General features: G+C 38.5%; 1 protein-coding gene across 1 annotated transcript in view; it reads right to left on the bottom strand.

Moving 5' to 3' along the window:
- shroom3 (shroom family member 3) overlaps positions 1–21,304 on the bottom strand; it is a 72,192-nt gene extending 50,888 nt beyond the window's left edge. Inside the window, exons 1-2 of the mRNA XM_079847727.1 lie at positions 20,499–21,304; positions 7,819–7,973 (exon numbers count right to left, since the gene is read on the bottom strand). Of these exons, the coding sequence (XP_079703853.1) occupies positions 7,819–7,973; positions 20,499–20,645 (302 nt within the window). The 5' untranslated portion in view covers positions 20,646–21,304. The remainder of the gene's footprint in view (positions 1–7,818; positions 7,974–20,498) is intronic.
- Between the last annotated feature and the right edge of the window lie 702 nt (positions 21,305–22,006).

Raw genomic sequence — 22,006 nt, 5'->3', positions numbered from 1 at the left:
TTGCCGGGCCCGGCGGGGCTGTTGCTCTGACTAAGATTGGCTTGTTGGATCTGTCTTTTGAGGCTTGACTCTGACAGGCTAGAGAGATCACACAAGGCTTAACAGAGTCAACACAGAAAACGACCACGAGAAAAGAAACTGAAGGAAACCTGGAGTACCAAAGAGTGTGTGTGTGTTCGCATTGTTGAGCTTTCCTTTGTGTTTTCTTTCCCTCCTTCCCACCGATGTTTGACCTCTGGACTCATATGTAAATCAACATCCTCCTTCTTCCACTGCTGAGCTCTTCTGACAACGCTTCGTTGTATTCTGTATACACCATCGTTCAAAAGTTTTGGGTCAGTACGTTTTTTTGTTGTTGTAAGACATTAATACTTTTCTTCAGCAAGGCTGCATTCTTTTGATCAAAAGTGAAAGTAAAGACATTTATAATGTTACAAAAGATTTCCACTTCAAATAAATGTTGTTCTTCTGAAGTGTTTGTAGTGTATGTTACGTGATGTTTGAGGGTGGGGGGAAATCGGAATAAATTCTTGTTACTAAATGTTTCAAACACACTTGAAAATCTTTCGAAACTTCAACAACACGCATCTCAAAGACTTTGGAAAATCTAGCTCTTCCTTGGAATCAATCACTTCAGCAGCTTTGCAAGATATAAACATAATCCTAATTCCTAAAGAATTTATATAGAGAGATATATCACCCCAAGAGCCAATCAAAACACAGAACTCAAATATACCCAATTTACTTGTCAGTGTCTCCTCTTTTCAAAGACTGATGCAACAAACCTGTTCAAATCAAGCAACTATTTATTCCTCTGCACTCAAAGTAGCAGCTATGTAACTTTTTGTTTTTGCCACACTGAAAAACACCTGTGCCCCTTTCCACCTGTGCCAATTTCTACGGAAATTGCATAAAGGCAGCCAATCAGATTGCAGCTTCGTGATTTGAGATTGCCCTCAATATCCCCCAAACATCTTGTTTCCTCTCTGTACCTGAGAATGACAATCCCTCTCTTTTTGCATTTCCCCATGTTCTTTCACCTCTGATCTGGAGTCAGTCTGGGTGAACGTGACACCAACACCGTCCTCACAAAACCAGGTGTGACACAATGCCTCCCATTATAAGAGCATTATCCAGGCTGAGAGGGGCCTTGTGTGTGTGTGTGTGTGTGTGTGTGTGTGTGTGTGTGTGTACCTCACTGTGTAAATTGCAGTGTCTGATGTCATTGTCACCCCATGCCAAAGACTCACACTCACTCTCGAAATCAGAAGAATACTTTCGGAAACAGCCTATTTTTATATATTAATTAATTTGTTCATTCTTTAAAAAAAAAATGCATTCCACACAAATCGACGTATTTCCGTAATTGACGTCATCGATTACATTGACACTTATATGTGTATGTGTGTGTGTGAATATATATATATATATATATATATATATATATATATATATATATAGAAGGGCTGTCAAAATGATCGCGTTACCGCATTTGATTAATCTTTTCAGTTTAAAGCACTAAAAATATTTAATTCAATTAACGCAGAATACATTTTTTCCGTCATCCTTTGGCTTGTGTTACATTATTTGATAACTCAATTTCTATATATCTTACCTGTTAGACCTACCTAAAAAAATCTTAAAGCACTGTTTATAAGGTTGCATGGGCAAGTAAAAATCTGAACTGGTCTGACTGGGCCAAGAGAAAGAAAAAAAAAGTCCTGATTTATTGAATTTATCAAGACAACATTTAATGCTCTTCCAATATTTGTCCTTGTTTTCGCATGGGCCCGGTTGCAGTCTCTTTTTTTCTGTAGCCACTCCGAAGTCCTAAGTCTTTCGCATTTTTCAACGGATGAATCTTCAGGTGTCACTGGTGATTGTCGTTTGAATCTTTCTGGCTATATCTCAACCACCAACATCCTCACACTCATAGCCTACTAGCCGAGACTCTTCTTTATGCGTACAGATGTGACGTAATGACGCAAAGACATGCTCGAATTTCCCGCGGAAATCCACCAGTACCACTGGAATTAAAAACATTATTACAAGCTTACCGTTTTGAATCGAGCTACGGCAAGCAGATAGTTTTGAACACTGGCTGGTTATGTATTTGCTCCAAAATTTCTTTTGGATCATTTTTAACCCAAAAAAGTTATGGACTGCAGCTTTAATGAATATTAAAATGTAACTTTGGAAGCCCTAGTGTATAAACTTGTTCAAAACATCACCAATCAGAGAATCACGTTTAGTCCTGGAAGCAGCACAGGCTTTCACAATCATGTGTGAATCATCCTGTATCATAGCTGAACAGTTCTTCAGAACTGCTTCTCTTGACTAATACAGATTATTGTGTACCGGCCCTGAAACCACAACACATGCAATACTGTAAACCACCCGGCATTTCTCACTCCTGCGAGAACACAGGCGTCTTTGTGTCGTCTGTGATGCCAGTACTCTGTAACCTATATCTGAGTGTGTGTGTGTGTGTGTGTGAACTCTCTCAGGAGACTAACTTTGCTCAGTCCCGCCCCCTAGAGGCCTCACCGTACACGTCCACCTGTCACCATGGCGACGCTCCACACCTGCCATATCATGTGTCAAGCATCGTTCACATGTGCTTTTTAATGGGTTAACAGTCCAGGAATCTAATGACAGCAAAAAGTAAGACAGCATTAGACCTGTACGCATGTCTTTATCAGAAGGAAAGTGTTTTCTATTTTTAGTGGTGTTAAACACGTCCACCCTGCGGCAGTAATGTTGATAACAGCAGTGCCAGACTACTTTGTGCAAGACTGTAGACTAAACCATGACCGCATACAAACTAAGCAAAAGTACTGATTGATAAAACTATTTAAAGTCACTCTGTGTTGAAAAATCAAGTTTTAAATGTTGTTTATGTCTATGTGGTGATTTTAATATGCTTTAAGACAAAATTATGTGCAAATTCATGCCAACACCATTTCTGAGTATATTCTCTTTAAAACTGCAGTGAACCAAAGACAGTCTCAAAAAACACGGTTTGAAATTGCTTTTGAACGCGTTACTGATGTCACAAACTACCTTGTAACCAATCAGGTCAACGTGCGGGCAGGCTTTAGCATATCATTACTATGCCGTGAAGCAAGGGAGTCTCAAGAGAAGCCAGGTTATCCTGGTATATTTTTCTGTTGATATGAAAAATTGGGTAGATTTAGCAATATAGCGTGTGAATTATGTATATGATGTATATTACGATGTTATGATGAACTATATGCCTTTCTCCACTGGCGTTCTGAGTTGTTCAAAGTGTTTCTAGAGATGCTGATGGCTAACATGGTTAGTGTAACATTAGCAACACATTATTAGCTGTTTGATAACATAGTCAAGCAAAAGGCTAATCATGTTTATAACCGTTATGTGTCCGACGTTGGAAAGAGCGATACCATTGTGCAGCGTTTACTACAGTAAAGTTGACTGAGTGATTCTCTGAGCTGGTGTGAGTGAGTGGAGGCGGGGCTAATTTGCATATATATATATGGATCCGTATATACTAAATGAAGCAAGGGTGTAGAGTTACTTTTAAGCTATTTTAAGGCATGAAGAATTTTTTTCACGTTTAACGTTTAAATGTGTCATTTTGATCAAAGATGAGGGGAGAACTAAGTGATAATTACCTAGACATATTTAACAGGCCAGTTCAAAAGTTTGGGGTTAGTATGAATTTTTTTTTTGCCATAAAAAAATAAAATAAATAAATATATATATATATATATATATATATATATATATATATATATATATATATACACTAGAGGTGGGCATAGATTTTTTTTTTTAATCTAGATTAATCTAGATTAATTTTGAAATTAATCTAGATTAATCTAGATTAAAATGGCTCATTTGAATTCTGCCGAAGGCATTCAGAATATGTGTGCTACCCAAATAATGACTATAAAAGTAAGTCTTTGAGAACGGGTTTCTCAAGCCAGGTGGCGCATTAGACCAGGGGCTCATCTCCTGTTTCCAAAATGCATCACAAACTGCTTGAGAAAGCTGTTCTACTCATAGACTGTAAAAGGTTACTACTGTACTGTTACCGTACGTAGGCAACATTAGGTAGGCCTATGTTATTATCAACTACTATAGGCTATCAATTAGGGATGGGCGATATGGCCTAAAATCCATATTGTGATATACATTGCAGCCTCTTGCGATAACGATATTATAATAAAACCATTTCAGAACAGGTTACACAGACCCTGCTAAACAACTGCTAAATGTTTTTTTTTTTTTTTTTTTGAAAGGGTGTATGTAGTTTTGAGAACATATATTGTGCAAAACTGTAAGTATACAACATAATTTTGCAGATAAATAAAATTTAAGTACACTAGCTGCAGAGACTTAAGTAGGTCTAATGTTTATTATGGCTTGGAGCTTATGAAACCCCAAATTTAAAATGAGAATATTGTCTAACTGATGTCTTTTCAGTTAAAAAGAAACACAACAACGATTCTTAAAATCGGGCGCTTTTAATAAAAAGAGATTATGTGCTACACCACTCACTAAGATATATTGGGAATAATACGCGCGCGCTGGTATTCAGTGATATGTTTCGTTTTGAATTTGAGGTGGTAGAACGGATTAGTCGTGTGTTTACTTACCGAACTGTTACACCACACAGTCTACGTCGGACGGCTTAAATCCAAACCTAGTCCAAATAATGGATGTTGCACGGATCTTTTACACCAGCTTTCACTTTCAGCCGTGTTTACTTAAAGGGATAGTTCAGGATTTTAGACATGAATCTCTATAGCTTCCCCATAAGCAGTGTGGTGCATTGACCATGACTTACCCCCGACAGCGTCCTGTGAGCCGAGCTCCGGTCCAGTTTTGGTCAAGATGAAATTAGTCCGGCAAGTTTGCTGGGGTCACGGCAATAAAGCTTTTTTCTTCTCAAATCAATATGTGTTCAAAAGAGTGATATATTTGCAGCACAAAACCGCTGTCTATGGAGAGGTCAGACCTCGTAATGGCTTGGCACTATTTTCTTCCCCGTCATATCACTGCGCGCTGCTGCTACCTACAGCCAGCTGGGAGCCGCGCACGTGTCACTTTGTTTACAGCTCGTAAAGAGAACGATAACATGTCTGACTACAGCAGCGACGATGACAACATTGACTTCGACACACAGCCAAAAGGATTACAAACTGATCGCTCTTGGTGAGTAGCTATGTTAGCTCGTTCGTGTAGCTGTTCTGAGCACGTAAACACTGCTGTAAACACTGCTGTAAACACTGCCGAACAACTGAAAAAGTGGTGTGCGCCTGCGCAGCTCGCAGCTGGCTGTAGGTAGCGGCAGCGCGCAGTGATATGACGGGGAAGAAAATAGTGCCAAGCCATTACGAGGTCTGACCTCTCCATAGACAGCGGTTTTGTGCTGCAAATATATCACTCTTTTGAACACATATTGATTTGAGAAGAAAAAAGCTTTATTGCCGTGACCCCAGCAAACTTGCCGGACTAATTTCATCTTGACCAAAACTGGACCGGAGCTCGGCTCACAGGACGCTGTCGGGGGTAAGTCATGGTCAATGCACCACACTGCTTATGGGGAAGCTATAGAGATTCATGTCTAAAATCCTGAACTATCCCTTTAAGATGACGACGAATATGATGCGTTGCAGCCGGGTGTTCCTCGCGGCCGCGGGTAGATTGCGTCATCATAGCTTGTGTAGCTTGAGCCAGCTCCCAACCCAATTTGGAGAATAGATTAACGGCGATATTTTTTTTATCGCGCGATAAGAGTCTCGCGTTAACGCCGATAACGGCCCACCACTAATATACACATACACAACTTTTTATTGAGTAAGGATGATCAAAAGTGCAGTAAAGACATTTATTATGTTACAAAGGTTTTCTATGTCAAATGCTCTTTTGAACTGACCCCAAACTTTTGAACGGTAGTGTAGAAGACTATATATAGAATTTAGAACACTATTTATATAATTCTTATAAAATAAAGCAATAAGCCACCAGAGGACCACGAACCAAAGACATGTAAACAAACCAAAAATGGGACTCAAGATGCGACCCTAAAAAGGTCATCGTTTTTTCTCATCAGTGTCGCGATGTTGCCCATTACAGTTCAGTACAGGCTATGGTCAAAAGGGTTTCCTCGCAGCAGATCTTCGTTCGTGTGTGTGACGGAGGGATTCCTGCTGCTGTTTTGACTCCTTCACACATTTTAAGCACTTCACGAGTTGTCAGCTCCATCATATACAATCATATGTATTCACATACAGTGAGTGCATTTATGGATGTTCGACAAGTTCTGTCGCAAAATATATGTCAGAAAAGCCTTTTTTTTGTATCTTTAGGTTTGGTGTTAAAAATGACAGTGTGAACACTAAGTGAACCAGGATTAAATGTATAGTTTTCTTTTTTGGTCCGAACTAAAGGAACCAAGAGAACCCGAACTTACAACTAAGCTTCCGACAACTCTTTCAGTCTTTGTTTGAAAACATTTTCCCTGAAAGGTTGAGTTATAACAGTTTGAGTTCGATTATAAACACAACGAAGCTGTGAAAGCGAATGAGTAGATGAGTTCATCTGTTCGTCTGATGACGTTTAATGACCCGAACAGCCTCTGTAGTCCCATTTAGCCACTTGTTAGTTTTACTTGTGTTCACCACAGACCTTATTTCAAGCATTTACCCAGTAACCCATTCAAAAAACCCACTGAATTCAGGACGATGGAACCGGAAGTCTTAAAATGCAAACTCGTTTCTGGGTTTTGGCCCACAAAAATACGTCATCCCTGCACTAATCTATTTCAACAGAAATATTATAAAACTGCTATAAATAGTTACTCAGTAACCTATTATCTACCTTAGCAACACAGTAACTGCCTCCAACACCCTAGAAACCACACAGAAATGTGTTGCAAATTCTCACAACATTCTAGCATTGTGGGAACGAGATTTGCATGGGCAGGCGCCATCTAAAAATCTACTTAGATTTATGTAAACTGTATGGTTATTAGCAACTTGGTGCATTAATATAGCATCCATCTAATGTTCTTGTATATTTTATAACAGCTTCAAACGTCATCCAGTTCGATTTTAGAGCAGGAACTATTTGATATATAAACCACTAGTCATGAAGTTGGAGCAAAGCTCATGACCAGAGAGAATGAGGAAAGACTTGCACTAGCAAAGAGTGTTCAGAAAGGCAATTTCAGGATCTACAGCTCTGCTATGCGGTCAATAAACTATTTTAAATAACGTAAATGAACAGAAAATGATCTTCCAATACACAACCATTCAAAAGTTTTGGGTGAGTACGATTTCTTTTTAAAAGAAATGAATACTTTTATTCAGCAAGTATGCATTAAATTAATCAAAAGGGACAGTAAAGGCATTTATAATGTTTCAAAAGATTTCCATTTCAGATAAATGCAGTTCTTTTAAACATTCTGAATTCATCACAAAACTGTTTTCAACATTGACAATAATCAGAAATTATTTTTCAGCAGCAAATCAGGACATTAGAATGATTTCTGAAGGATCATGTGACACTGAAAACTAGAATGATGATGCTGAAAATTCAGCTTTGCATCAAAGGAATAAATAACATTTTAACAGTTATTTTAAATTTTAATAATTTTTCATAGTGTATTCCTGTTTTTACTGAATTATTGATTGAATAAATCCAGCCTCAATGAGCAAGAAACTTCTTTTAAAAACTTTTTTTTTTTTTTTTTTTTTAAATCTTACAGACCCCAAAATTTTGAACGCTAGTGTACATAAATCATAAGTGAACTGCTTTCGGTCTTACCTTCGCACTGTGAGCCGCAGTGTTTTGTAAGATCCTTTAACGAGGGATATGGCCTCCTGCCTCCATCCACTCAACTCCACCTCATTAATTATGACCACCTCATCCCCCACCAGCAGGGGGTGCTGTAACAGAGAAGCCTTCCCGCCCTCCTCTACCTGCGGGACGTAAAGAAAACACACACACACACACACACACACACACACACACACACACAAACAGACCGTGAGCGCTCTGTGCGGTAACAGATAGAGGCAACAAGGGCTCTACGAACAAAATTAAAAACACATGCATGCTCACGGACGCACAGAGCCCCCAGTAAAACCCGCCCAGAATTCGAAGAATGTTTTCTTTGGACCTTTACGCCTACACATTCACAGAGTCTCTAGACACTAATGTTTTGGTCACACAATCTCCCGTCCTGATCGGATGGAGTCCCACATTACAAAAAGCTCAGCAGCATCCAGACAACATCATGTCAATGTGCACCTGAGAGGACTCCATTCATTCTTTTACTGCTCCCAAACAATACAAAGAGCACAAGGCATTATTCATGCGCAGGAAATGTAATGTTTAGATATGTCAACCACAAAGAAACCTCTGTAAATCCCAAGTAGCATCTCACCGTGGACAAAGAAAGACAGAATTGGTTAGATAAGATCGGTTAATGCACTCTTTTCTTGAATGCAGGTACTGGGTGTCTCACGCTTAATTATTCTGACAATGGATTTACAATACACTAAAGAAATGTCCTGTGGTGTGACGGCGAAATATTCCCTCTGGAAACATGCATTTATGTACAGTATATGTGACAGTAGCAATTCAGAGGAATTGTCTGCACTTCAATTACCCAGAATGTGAAGTTCAAATGGAGTTTCTAGAACTAGCACTCTTTAGACTTTCTTTGTAAATACATTGTTTTTCTTGGAAATACATTTTAATTTTTAAAATATTCAGGGTCTAGTCAGCACTTGCCCTCTGACTTCAGGGAGAAACTGCTGTCTTTTCAGCGCTATGTGAATGGCTTAAAGAAAAAACATTCATATCCCCCTAGATAAGATGGGTAATGCGGATCAAACACATGCCAACATCTGTCACTGCATAAAAAAGGTGAGAAATCAGTCATTGTGAAATCTACTAGAAATGAGAACTACAGGTTATTTTTATGGTATATGCAATAAAGTGTATGTTTTGAAACATGATTGTTGGTACATTATACCAGTATTTACCATATTTTCAATAAAATTATTAAAATATGCAAAACGAAAAAAAAATTATCTTTCAGTTATTTGCATTAGTTCTCCCATAATCCTTGTTAGTACTGAAATACAGCATTTAAATTGAATCACAAGTGTGGTCATATTTATTTGTGTAGCGCTTTTCACATTGTTCCAAAGCGGCTTTTTAGGAAGTTAAATTGTAATAGGAAGTCATACTGTAGTGTCTATAAAGTTCCTACTGAACAGTTTCATCAATACTTGTGTGTGTAACTTGAAATTACAATGTTTCTGACTCTATTTAAAAGCTGCTAAAGCTGTCGGAGGGAAAACTTGTATATCCAAAACCACTACTTTTCAGTAAATGAAAAAAAAAAAAAATTGTATTTTTTAAATAAGTGCTGTGTTGTCAAAGTTCATATTGTGGCTTTAGACACTTGCATTATATACTGCCCGGCCAAAAGAATAAAGTCGCTGTTTGGATTTAAATAGGAAAATGCTTAAGAGTCTATTATTGGATCATTATTGCAGTGATTATGATGTTTCTAGAATGTTATATGTTTGGCAACAGTTCTTCTAACACTAATTGATGGAGTGTGTAGCTTAAACAACCATGTATGTCATGACCAAAAATGTATGCACCTCTTGATGGAAATAACATCACAACACTTATTTCCAACAAGAGGTGCATCAATTTTTGGTCAAGATCTTGTATTGTCAATGCAAGAGTCCAGCTCTCTGTAAAGTCTCCTCCAGCACATCCCAAACACTTTCAGTGAGTTTAAGATCTGAACTCAGAGGAGCCGATTCATGTGTGGAAATGATTCTTCATGCTCCTCCTAACCATTCTTTCACAATCTGAGCCTGATGAATCTTGACATTGTCATCCTGGAATATGGTCATGATGTGTCTTCCTACATGGATGTTTAAGAAATGAAAAGCTACACACTCCATCAGTTAGGGTTAGAAGAACTGTTGCCAAACATATAACATGCTAGAAACATCATAATCACTGCGATAATGATCCAATCACAGACTCTTAAGCATTTGCCTATTTAAAATCCAAAAAGCAACTTTTTTTGGCTGGGAGCTAAGTGCACATTTCATAACAATAACATTTGACCAAAATCAAGCTTAAATGGATAAGATTTTTAACCAGCGAAAGGTTAAGGTTATTTGTTTTGTCCGTCATTAGAGCAGACGCATCTGAGGCAGCAAGTGCATTACATTTCATCAAATTACAGGTTATTTACTGTAGCTTTGTGGGCACTCAGTCGTTTGGCCAAAATCTCATGTTATAAAAGACGAAGTGCTTCGCACAGGCCATTTAAAGGGTCATGAACTGATAATTAAAATGTTCCTTGATCTTTTGACAGTTAAGAGTTTGTTATACTATAAAAATACCCTGTAAGTTTCAAAACTCAAAACTTCCTTGTTATTCCAAAAACTGATTTTATTGAAACCAAGGCCAGAAATGACAGGATCTCAAAAGTGGAGACTTTTGGCCTTTGCAGGAGAATATCAATGCCTCGTCTACATCACTGCGTGAATGTTTCAGCAGTGCATTATTTATTTGTATTTGGTGCATTTCACTGTGGATTATTTGGTAATTCAGTTGTAGATTCGACACAGGCTTTGCAAACTGACTTTTATGATATGGATCTGCCAGCAACGCCACAAACATGTAAGTAACCATGTTAATTCCAATGCCTGATCTGTGATCAGTGATTTCTGATGTGTAATTGTTCAAGTTCAGACAGATAATCTTTCTCTCAAAATCTTTCAATACTGTTTATGCATCTGTAAATCAAGCCAGTGACTAAAAGATCAACTTCACATCATTTCTCTTAGTAGGATGAAAATAATCTTATTTAAACTGTGACTAAAATATATACAGAAGCAATCAAAGAATGATCCCTTTCCAAGGTCTTCTGTTTGCATTGTTATTTGGTGAAAGTATTCGTGAGAGTGCAGAAACTGCGTTGCAATGGTAAGATCTTTTCATTCACGAGATCAACAGGCTGTCATCTGCTCATCACTGCAACCTTTTAATGTGATGGAATAGATTTAAATACTTTAAAAACTTCTCACGATTCGTTAATCTCGATGGCTGTAATAGTAAAAACTTAGTGAAACTATTCGAGAGAGTTCCACATGTAATACTAGCTATTTCATATGCAAACATGTCAGCCAATCACAGCAGTGGGCGTTTACACTGAAGTCTCACACAGACACGCCCCTTCAAACTGAGCGTTCAAATCAGAGGCTAAAATCAGGCTTGGAAAAATGCATTTTATTTATAAATTATGACAATTTTTGATGTAAAAATCATACTAACATTATAAGGGCACCCCAGGAAACATAATAAAATAATCCAGTTCACGACCCCTTTAAGACAGTATTGTCTATAACTCAAGGACAAATGTCAGACCAAGACACTCGACTCTGCACTTCAAATACATAAAACATTAGCCTTTATTTACAGTTTGAGTCACAAGCTCTTTTTAATACTTTTCATTGGTTAAATATTGGCAAAACCAACAGTAAAGGGTGAACAATAGTAATGATTTAAGAAAAAAATAAACATTACGAAATATGGAGATAATAAGGTTAATAATAACCTATAATATCCTATTATATTATAATATCCTTAATAAGGATAAAAATAAGGTTTCCGCCCTACAGTGACAATGAGTAACTTTTTAGTTCCTGGGTCACGTCTACTTGGAAATATATATATAAAAATAAATACTCTAATAGTACATAAATGATACGAAAATAACATGCAAACTTTGTGCCTAGATGCATGACCTGTTGGATATCGCCACATTATAATACGGCTTCCCAAACCACTGAAATCGACTGTAAATTGCTTTGAAAAAAAAAAAAAGTTTCTGATCAATGATTAACAACTAAACGTACAGATGGGTAGCCAAGCAAATTATAACAGAGAATAAGATTCAACCTCTGGTTTATTGTTAGCATTCCTTAACTGCAGACAGATCAGTGCCAAACAAAATAAGTCCTTCAGGAAGCCCTTTCAAGATAACACTCAGCACAAACTCGCATTTCATTCTCCTCCTAAACACGTGCATTTGGGAAGTGTCCCCAATTGTGTGTCGTTTCCTGTTAAAACCTGTCTTTCGTTTGTCTCTTTCCTGACGGCGCTCGCTCTCAAAAGCCCGCCGTGAGCCACTTTCCTTGCAGCATTCAAATCAGGACATATTCGGAATAATCGTACGAGCAAGCATGTCTTCCCTTTCACCGGTTATTGAGCGCAAAGCCAGGCGACTCAAAGAAAAGACGGCTAGCGGAGATTTACTTAACACTCGGCCTCAGGGCCGTGAAAAGGAGTGTTTAATTGTGGATGCGCTGCCAAGCCAGTGACAATGAATCCATTAATATGTAACTGAACAAAGCGTCTAATTCTCTTAACCTTATTTTAACCCCCCGACTTCCTGGGGTTTAGGTCGCTCTTAGCTCGTCTTGTATTGCCGCCACACTGTAAACAACACGCCGCATTCTGAGACGGACGAATAAAAGAGCAGCTCCACAGAAGAGGCTGAATCAGTATTCAAGACTACATAAAGTACGGTTGGAATTGCAATGTAGGTTTTTTTTGATCATCTCGTTTCTTTTGTTGTTTTCCAGGCTAGCGAGGCTCTCGCGAATTCCGTAGCTGACATTCCCCTCTCTCTCTGTTGGGTCTTTGCCAGAGGCCTGGGCTTTATCCTGCCCTGTATTTGCCTGCTCTCAAGGAGAATATGAAGGGGTAAGAACAGTGTGGGGGGTAAGAGAGAAGAGAAATGTTTGGAATAAGATACAATAAGCATTGCATAATGCATATTATTCAGAATGGCATTCTCATACTATTTTTATGCACAGTAAGTATCTGTGTTTAGGAAGCTACTTTGACGTCTATCTAGCCTACATCTATCTAAAGTTAACTTAAACTTTCTATTTATCAAATAATCTGGAAAACAAAAAACATAACTGTTTCCACATAAATATTAAGCAGGTTTCAACATTGATAATAAGAAATTTTTCAGAAAATCAGCATATTACAATGATTTCTGAAGGATCATGTGACACTGACGACTGGCGCTGAAATGATGCTGAAAATTCAGCTTTGCATCACAGAAATACATTTTATGAGCAATCAAATAAATGCAACCTGGGTGAGTATAAGAGACTTTTGCATTTTGCAAAAGTACCGACTTCGGTACAAAGTCCTAAATTTAAAAGATTTAACGCTTTGAACGCTGTTGAGTGGAATCGTAAACGCCTCTGATTGGCCGATGTGCTCACACGCTCATCATATACGCACTCGTCTGTGATTGGCTACAATGATCAGCGCTTCAAAAACATGTTGTAAATATACATCAATGACGCTCTTCACCGAGAGCTTACACAGATACACAGGAGTGTTTGAAGCAGGCGTCTTTCAGCGGACCGGTAATCTTATAGACGCCTGCTTGTGTTTTCAAACGCTCCCACTCCCTTCAAACACTCCTTTCAAAACACTTTCAAACACTTCTGTGTGCTCTCAAATGCTCCCGGGCGTTGATCATTGTAGCCAATCACAGATATATCCGATGAGCGCATGAACACAATGGCCAATCAGAGGCGTTTACGATTCTGCTCAACAGGGCTCATAGCGTCACATTTTTTACATTTCAGTACCGACTTGGTACGGAAGTCGGTACTTTTGTTGCACGTACATATTAACATATAGCTAAATGCATTTGCTTAAAATTCATTATTAACTTTTAGCTTCATACATTGAAAAAAAAAAAAAAAAAATCACTAAAGACAATGCCACAAATGTCCTAAAAAGCATGAAAAAAAACCCCAGTGCACTTACATGTTTAATATTGCATACTATTTAGGACGGATAACATGCGAATGAGGATACAACCAGACAGTTTCATCAACCCACAGTTACTGGTGTTGACACTGCGACACACACAAGAGAAGATCTGAGTGTGAGGCGCTGAAAGAAGCCCATCGGTGACATTTACACCACCCATAATCCCTGAGACTTCGCTCCATCTCCCCCTTTCTTCCGTCACAGTCCCTCTGTATACTCCTCTGTCTCTCTTTTCAGATAAGAGCAGCTCTCAAGGCCTATAGCTCCTCTTCATCCTTCCTCCTTATCTCCCGTTTCGTCCGGACGTCTTAACCGCGCTCCGGGGCCGTGTTGTTGCCGTGGTAATGGTGACAAGCTCTTAAATGGGGAGTGAAGGGCCGCGGCTGTTGTTTGCGTCCTGCTCACTATTCAGCACAACACACTTCACATCTCACTACAACACACAACACACTACTCACCATTGAAAACAAGACACTGCTCTAAAGCACGCAACAGAAAGCACGCTATTCAGCACAACACACATTACTGCACAAAAGAGCCACATCAGACAACATGAACCAAACCACAGCACTATATCAGCTCACGCTCTCGGGACTGAAGACACAAACTACAGACAGATGAATTATGTCTCCTGTTGAGACAAGTTCAGATTTCTTCAGTCTGGTTTTGACAATAAAAAGTTATAAGTTTGCATCCCAAATCACATACTTACTATTCTCCATATTGTATGTACTTTTCTGGTGTTAACACTGCCGTTCAAAAGTTTAGGGCCATTGATGGTTATGTAATACTAGTGTAATACTACCAAGTCGGTACTGAAATTTAAAAAAATTGTAGCCAATCACAGACATATTTGAGGAGCACGTGAGCACAATGGGCAATCAATTCTGCTTAACAGTGGTCAAAGCGTGACATTTTTTAAATTTCAGTACCGACTTGGTGCTTAAATCGGTACTTTTTGACAACACTATGGACTCGTTTCCACCGAGCGGTACGGTACAGTACAGTACGATTCGGGACAGTAAACCCTGATCCGGCTTGCGTTTCCACCCTTACTTGATAGGCGTGGTGTAGCCTATGCCGGAAAGAAGCAATCAACGTCATTTTCGCGCGAAGAAGAAAGCGACATAGTAAACAACAATGGATGACATATAGCATATCTTGTTCTTGCTTCTCGGCATGTGGCTGTTTGTCACAAGAAGCAAGCGCCGACATTAGGTGTTTCTCAATACCAAGCAAGCAAAGTTCGGACTTGCCAAGTCCGACTCAAGCTGCCTTTCCACTGCACACGACATTCGTATACGTTTATTGCATTTCGCCCCCTAGTGTCAGTTGCACGGAACTTTGAAATTGGTCATGATGCAACCGTTACCCTCGGCTATTCACAGTGGTAAAATGAATGATTTTAAATTAATGTAATGCATGCATGAATATATCCACACAAAACAAATGACCCTCAATACATCTAAAATAAAAACAGATTTTATAGAGCTTATCAATATAAATATTGATTTAATAATTATAAAATATTTTTTTTCTGCCATAATTATTAACATTATTAAATTAATTTAGCAGAAATAGCGTTTACAGAATGACGTTAAAGTGTTAAAATATTCGATCACAACATTTCCGACCCATAAATCATACATACAGATTCAGTACACAGAAACAGTACATATTCTAGGGACCTTTGACATACTGGTGTCAATGAAATATGAATTGGGATGCATTAACCCTAATCTTGCATGCTATTTAGGACAAACAGAATGCAAACTGGGATGCAGCCAAAAGGTCTATTCAATCTGAATGTAAATTTTGTGATCTGTATGATTCCAAGATAGACTGAATTTGCTTTGGTATGCAATTCCAAATTACACTTTTAGGGTCGGATTGGGTGTACAGTGCACAGATCCCCATGCTTTGGAAACATCTGTTTCCAAGCAGAAAACATCATTGTAATCAATTCCTGTTTATGCAGTTGAACTAAACAGGTACTGTATACACAAACTCAGGAGTGCAAGGGATCTTGGATCCCATTGTCATGGCAGCAACGAATCCACAAACTATCTAGATATTTTGTGTTGTTTTTCTGAGAGGCTAGAGAGAGAGAGATTGGAGTCGGGCAACAGAGGACATTACTCAAGTACCAAAACCCAGAGCACCAAATAAGGCAGGATGAGGATCTCCTCTGCTTTTGCCTGTTTCCATCCAATAATTACTCCCTGTTTAAGAAAAATACCTCCAAACAAATACAGCCATGCATTTTATTCAAATGAAACTTTTATATCAAGTTGTAAACCAAAAATTTTAACAATTTTCACACAACCAATAAAAAGCATACAGTCTTGAAAAGTGGTTGTTACAGAGTTTTTAGTAGAACTTTTGGAAATGCAGTGTGGTTTTGGTGCTACAGGTCCGAGGTTATTAGCCCAGCCCGGCCCATTTAAAGCCATGCCTCGCACTGGCCCAACAGTGGAAAAGTGGCTAATGATGACTTTCTGGGGTTTGAAAGTAGTTGCGTAGACTGTAAATGGAGGGACAGAAAGCTCTCAGATTTCATTAAAAATATCTTCATTTGTGTTCCGAAGATGAACGAAATTCTTGGTTTGGAACGACATGAGTGAGTAATTAATGACAATTTTAATTTTTGGGTGAACTAACCCTTTAAGCTCCACAAATACCCATTATTTTTTAATTCTCCAGTTTTATATATGATGCTTCAAAGAACCTAGAAACCAAAACCTAGAAACCAAAACACTTATCTGAAGAACCAATATAGCAACAAAGGACCATATAGCAACTCAAGAACACTATAGAGCCAAAATGTTTTATAATAGGGTTTTTGCTGAAAATAACCATTATTGAGCTCATGCCTGAATGAAAGGGATAAATTACGTGATTAATACCCCAGGAAAAGTTATGTCTGGGGAAATTAATATTCCTACATGAGATCTTCCAGTATAAGTCACAAAACCAGCTCAGGGATTCTTGCTCAATTTCATGATTGTAAGCACCTGCTGAAGTTCATGTTGAGTCTAATTATATTCTTTTTTACTTCCCAGAAAACAAGTGTAGTTTCCCCCCATTGATCATTTGCTGTCTACCACAAACATCCTGCTGCATGCTGACTTTGGACTGATTTAAGCGTGATTCACGGGCTCATAATCTCTTGTACAGCTAGAACTCACAGATACACACTCACAAACACATGCTCCACAGAAGAGTGATAAAACTCTTATCAATCTCAAGGGAAAAGCGTTTAACCCTGATGCCAACAATTAGGCTAGTCTCCATTATTCTCCAAAGATAAAGCCAAACCTCCTCTGGGTCAGAATATCTACACATTTATGCCATAAATGAAGTAAGAAAGAATAAAGCAGGAATTCTACTGTAGCCGCGTTTCCATTACCCCTCAGATTGCGCAAATTGAAATTGCGAATTGAAAATATACCCAACGGAAACATGTAAATTTCGCAAAAACTCCCATTTATCGCAAAAACGTTTTTCCGCTCGCATGAGGTGGTTTTTCAGGCAATTCGAAAAAGAAATATTTCGCAAAACTGCAATGGAAACAGTTTTTGCGCGTTTACAGGTCACCTGACGTAGATGACGCGGTATGTTTGGACAGAATACGAGTTATTTATTAAATTCATAAAAGACGGAAGAATTACAGGAATACTGGATTCTAAACCTCAAAGAAATGCCACAATCAAGAGCTTGAAGCAGATATGAGTGAGAAACACCCAGAAACACCTCATATGTGCCGCTCACAAGTATAAGGGTCTTTCCTTGTCATTAATGATTGGATAACACATTACGTCTCCTTTGATTAATAATAATGGCCAGTGCGGTGGCTGAGATATACCTACCAAGTACCAACGTCCGTTGCTATGATTTTTGGAATGACTTATCACAAGAGGAAAAAATGAAGTTTTAGTCGCATAACATCGGTTAATGGAAACGCTGTCATTTAGCAATAGTTTTTTGTCGACATTTAGAAGAATAAAAAGAAAAAAAAAGTTTTGCGTAAATATGTAATGGAAACACGCCTAGTGAGGCCTATTACAGACATTTCACTCTCTGGCCTGGGATGTTTTCGTTTCATTCCCATGTGTCTCCCTGACTGTAGTGTACTGATTAGCCGACATGACTGATGAGTACTGATCCAGTACAGTGTGAAAGAGCTCATTCTGATCACAAGATCAGAGATTAACCACCAGTTCGCAGTCAGCACTGACACGACAGACCTGAATAGATGAATTAGTTCTGATCAAAACAGTTCGTGTCATCCCACAAAATATATTAAGCACCATAAAGAACACCGGATTTTAATTAGAACCCTTCTTTTCTTTGTAAACTTCATTGCAAACTTGAGTTGCTTATTTGTAATGCGTTAATATAATGCGACCAGATAAGCTTACTGCTTCTGTTGCTTTACTTCTTAACTGGGAAGAAAATGAGTTATGTTTCCTGTTTCCAAGAAGAAGGGGAAAAAAATACATGGGTCTGGAATTTCCAATTAATTCCATTACCGTTCCCATAAAGATGATCTATTGATTCATCAGCAAAGTAAAGGTCATTAGCAAGAAAATCATCACAATAACTGTGCTAACTAGTGACCTATTCATTTATATTAAAACCACTCCACTTTTAGACATGAATGATACCTTAAAAAGAGTACTTTAACTTCACGACTGGAAAAAAAGGCTTTCAATAAAATGTGGCTGCCTATACAGTAGAAAGGAGAAAACAATTGAAATCGGTGCTACATGACAAGAAAAAAAACGAAGAAAAAAGGCTGTTTTCTTCACTTTTGCCAAATAGGTAGGAAAACTTCAACAACCATAATGCACTGGGCATGTTGCAGTCCAAGGCCACTCACAGTCTGCTACGCTTAACTAGAGTGCTTGACCAAAGTCAAATACTGCCTTGCTTTAGTAGTAAATACTTCTAAGCAAACTTTTAGTCATAATGGTGTCGACTTGTTATTGTTCCCTGGTGCAATAATTCAAAGAGTAAACTTTTTAGTTATTAGTTACTTTTAGTTACTCTCAGTTTCCAGTGAAGGATCCAGCACATTTTAAGCAGTTGACCAGAGGGATGAGAATATCATAAAGAATATCAAAAATAGCCTATCAACCACACAGCAACACATTATGAACACTGTAGCAACCTGCATTGACCACCATCATAAATGTAAACATAGTTATTAAATTATAGCCATGCCTTAAATTAAACTTAGAAATTATAATATTGATATAGAAAATAGGTATAGAAATGTTTTTTTCCCAAATGTACCAAGAGAGAATATATTCCCCTCCAAGACGGCTACAACCAATCGAGTTTAAAACTAAAACTTACCCAGATGGCCACCTAAGAATCTTGAGCTTAACACAACTACAATGGATTCTAAAATTACGCTGTCTATTAGTTTTTATGCTCAGGCTCCAGCCGTGTGGGAGAATTCAACAGGACCATGTGAAAAACTGTTTTATGAATGTAGCAGGTCAAAATCTGTTACTCACGCTGGTCTGGGTGTCACACCAAGAATCTGACCCTGTACTCAGCAATTACGGTCTAGATGCCTGAAGGACGCTCCCTCTCATTAAGAAGTGTGTGTGACATAGAGACCCTATGGTCTGCATTTTACCTCATGTGACCTTTGTATGTGAAATCCATAACCATAATATGACTAGCACTGAATTATAAGCGAAAAACACATAGTGGCCCCAAAACACATTTGCACACTTGAAATATCTGAATTTCATTGCATTAGAAATCAAAATCAACCAAGTGACATCTGAAAACATGTCATATTTTCTCAGAAGTAACTAGGGTAGCCATTTTAACAATGACCTTTAATCTAACTGACATCAAAATGATTTTTAGTGGATATAAGAAGTTCAGTGACAGATTTTTTATTTTATTCTTTTGCCAGTTAGAAAGTAAACCTGAATCACCAATCAATTAATTTAGAATGATTTGGAAAGGGGTTCAGTTAGGGCCAAGTTTAGTGACTTGTAATGTACACCATTTTCAATTTCAACTTATCATGGTTTTATTTTAACACTGATCGTTTGATAAAACTGTTGCTGATGTTGATCCAGCAACATCCCAGTGACCAAGAAGATCACACAGGTGTCCAAGCTAAAATAACCATAACCACAAGTGTAGTCATCGTATTAACCACATCTATATAGCCATGTTCCACTAACATTTGACTATCAAAAAGTGCCAAAATACTGTTTGTATTCATTTTGAACATTGATTTTATCTTTTAAAACGTTCTTTATGTGAAATGTTTTGCTTAAAGTGTGCTTGCCACTTGGTATCGTTATCTCATGCAGTGACATTAAAACATTTTAAGTGACTTAAGTGTGCATCACACTGACATGACGCTCTCTGGCATCTCACATAATTTCCATTTCACTTCCAGCCAACAAATCATGACACCCTCATTATGTTTCTCTCTGGGGTATAGAATAACAAGCTGACTAACTCTTTCTGGCCCTTTTAGGGCTGAAGCTGTTATATTCAGGTGACAGACACACATTCATCATCATATGAAAGAACAGGTGATTAAGTTAAAACTTTACCTTCGATATGATTAACGGCTCGTCGTGTTCAAGCCCACCTTTGAGCGTGAAGCCCCAAGGCGCTCCACCCTGCAACTGAGCCTCGACGAACACAAACTTTCCCTTTTGGATCACGGCACTGCTGCTCCCTGGAAAACTATTATCCATCGCTGGAATGTTGGGGAAAAGAATGGACGAGGACGTCTCTTAGTTACTCAGTCAACCAATAAACTCCGCTAGGAACACGGCCAAGGATGTCCTAAATGTTTCTTCTTCTCAGTCAAAACTTCAACGAAATGATGGGTCATTTCCTCGAATTACTTCATTTGGGATCGCAACATAACAATCCTGTTTCTAGCACCTACCTTACATCCCTACCTGATCCCTAGACAGATGAATGAACGACACGAAAACTTTTCCAGCCTTTCAAAAAAATTTACATTTGCAAATCAAATAAGCAGGCAAATTTGATTTTGTGTACCACTTTTCCAGGCAGTGGTCTCTCTTTTAAACCCCGTTTGTCAGCCCTTGCTCGCTTCCGACTTCATTTTTACATCACAATAGAATTTGATTCATTTCACTGCGTCCGCAGAAAGACTGAGCGCTCGCGCGCGCCGAGATTCCCCTCAGCGAGTCCTGTCAGAAAGAAAAAAGCTCCTTTACGAGTTTCCAAAATCTTCCAGTCAGTGCGAACCCGCGTTTCCGCTTTTAAAATACATAGTCTTTAAGTTTTATTTTCTTGTTGATGCGCTGAAACTCTCCCAGCCATGGATGAGGGGAGTCTGTGGTCGACCCCCCCACCACCAAACTCCACAGTTCATCGGAATGGTTATGCGCATGCGCGAACTCTCCAAACCGCTCTACCACAGTGAACTAATACAACAGCTTTCGAAATCACATACTAGCAGTGCCTCTGACCGAAACTGGCTGACATAATCTAGTAAAATCACCACCTTGTCCTCCCACATCATGCACCGAAGACAAACACACGATTTTAACAAGTTTGGTAAAGTCATTGCGTGAATTCTACTGAATTGAATTGATTCTACTTTCTGTCATGGTGCTTATTGGAACAAAACACAGTATACGAAGGGAACATTTAGAGCTGGGTGGATACATCTGACTGAAGTCCTTACCATCAGTTTAGTTGCTCAAAGGACTGGATATCGAGTTCTTGTCTCAAAATAATCTTGGATATTTAAGTTAGATATTTATTTCCTCCCAGTGGCTTTAAAGGTTCTGTAGGCGATTTGTCCTTGTTACCTGACCGATGTGACTAATAAGTGTCTCTTATATCACCTGTTTCTGTTATAGCCATAGACTCAGTATGTAAACAGCAAACTAGCACAGTCAGAGCAGCGGGCCGCCGTTTTTTACCCAATCACAAACGCCCTCTGCCTGTCAATCACTGACATGAGCTTTGCAAAAAATTTGTGGGCGGGGTTTTGAAAAATGTGTGTAGTTGATCAATCATGGCGTCATTTTGTAGGCCATTTTCAATACGTTTTTAGGATAGCAGTAGCAGTAGC

The sequence above is a fragment of the Squalius cephalus genome (assembly GCF_949319135.1).
Source record: "Squalius cephalus genome assembly, chromosome: 17".
NCBI classification, from domain to species: Eukaryota; Metazoa; Chordata; class Actinopteri; order Cypriniformes; family Leuciscidae; genus Squalius; species Squalius cephalus.
The sequence above is the reverse complement of the archived record's forward strand: the minus strand, read 5'-3'. Positions and strand labels throughout refer to the sequence as shown.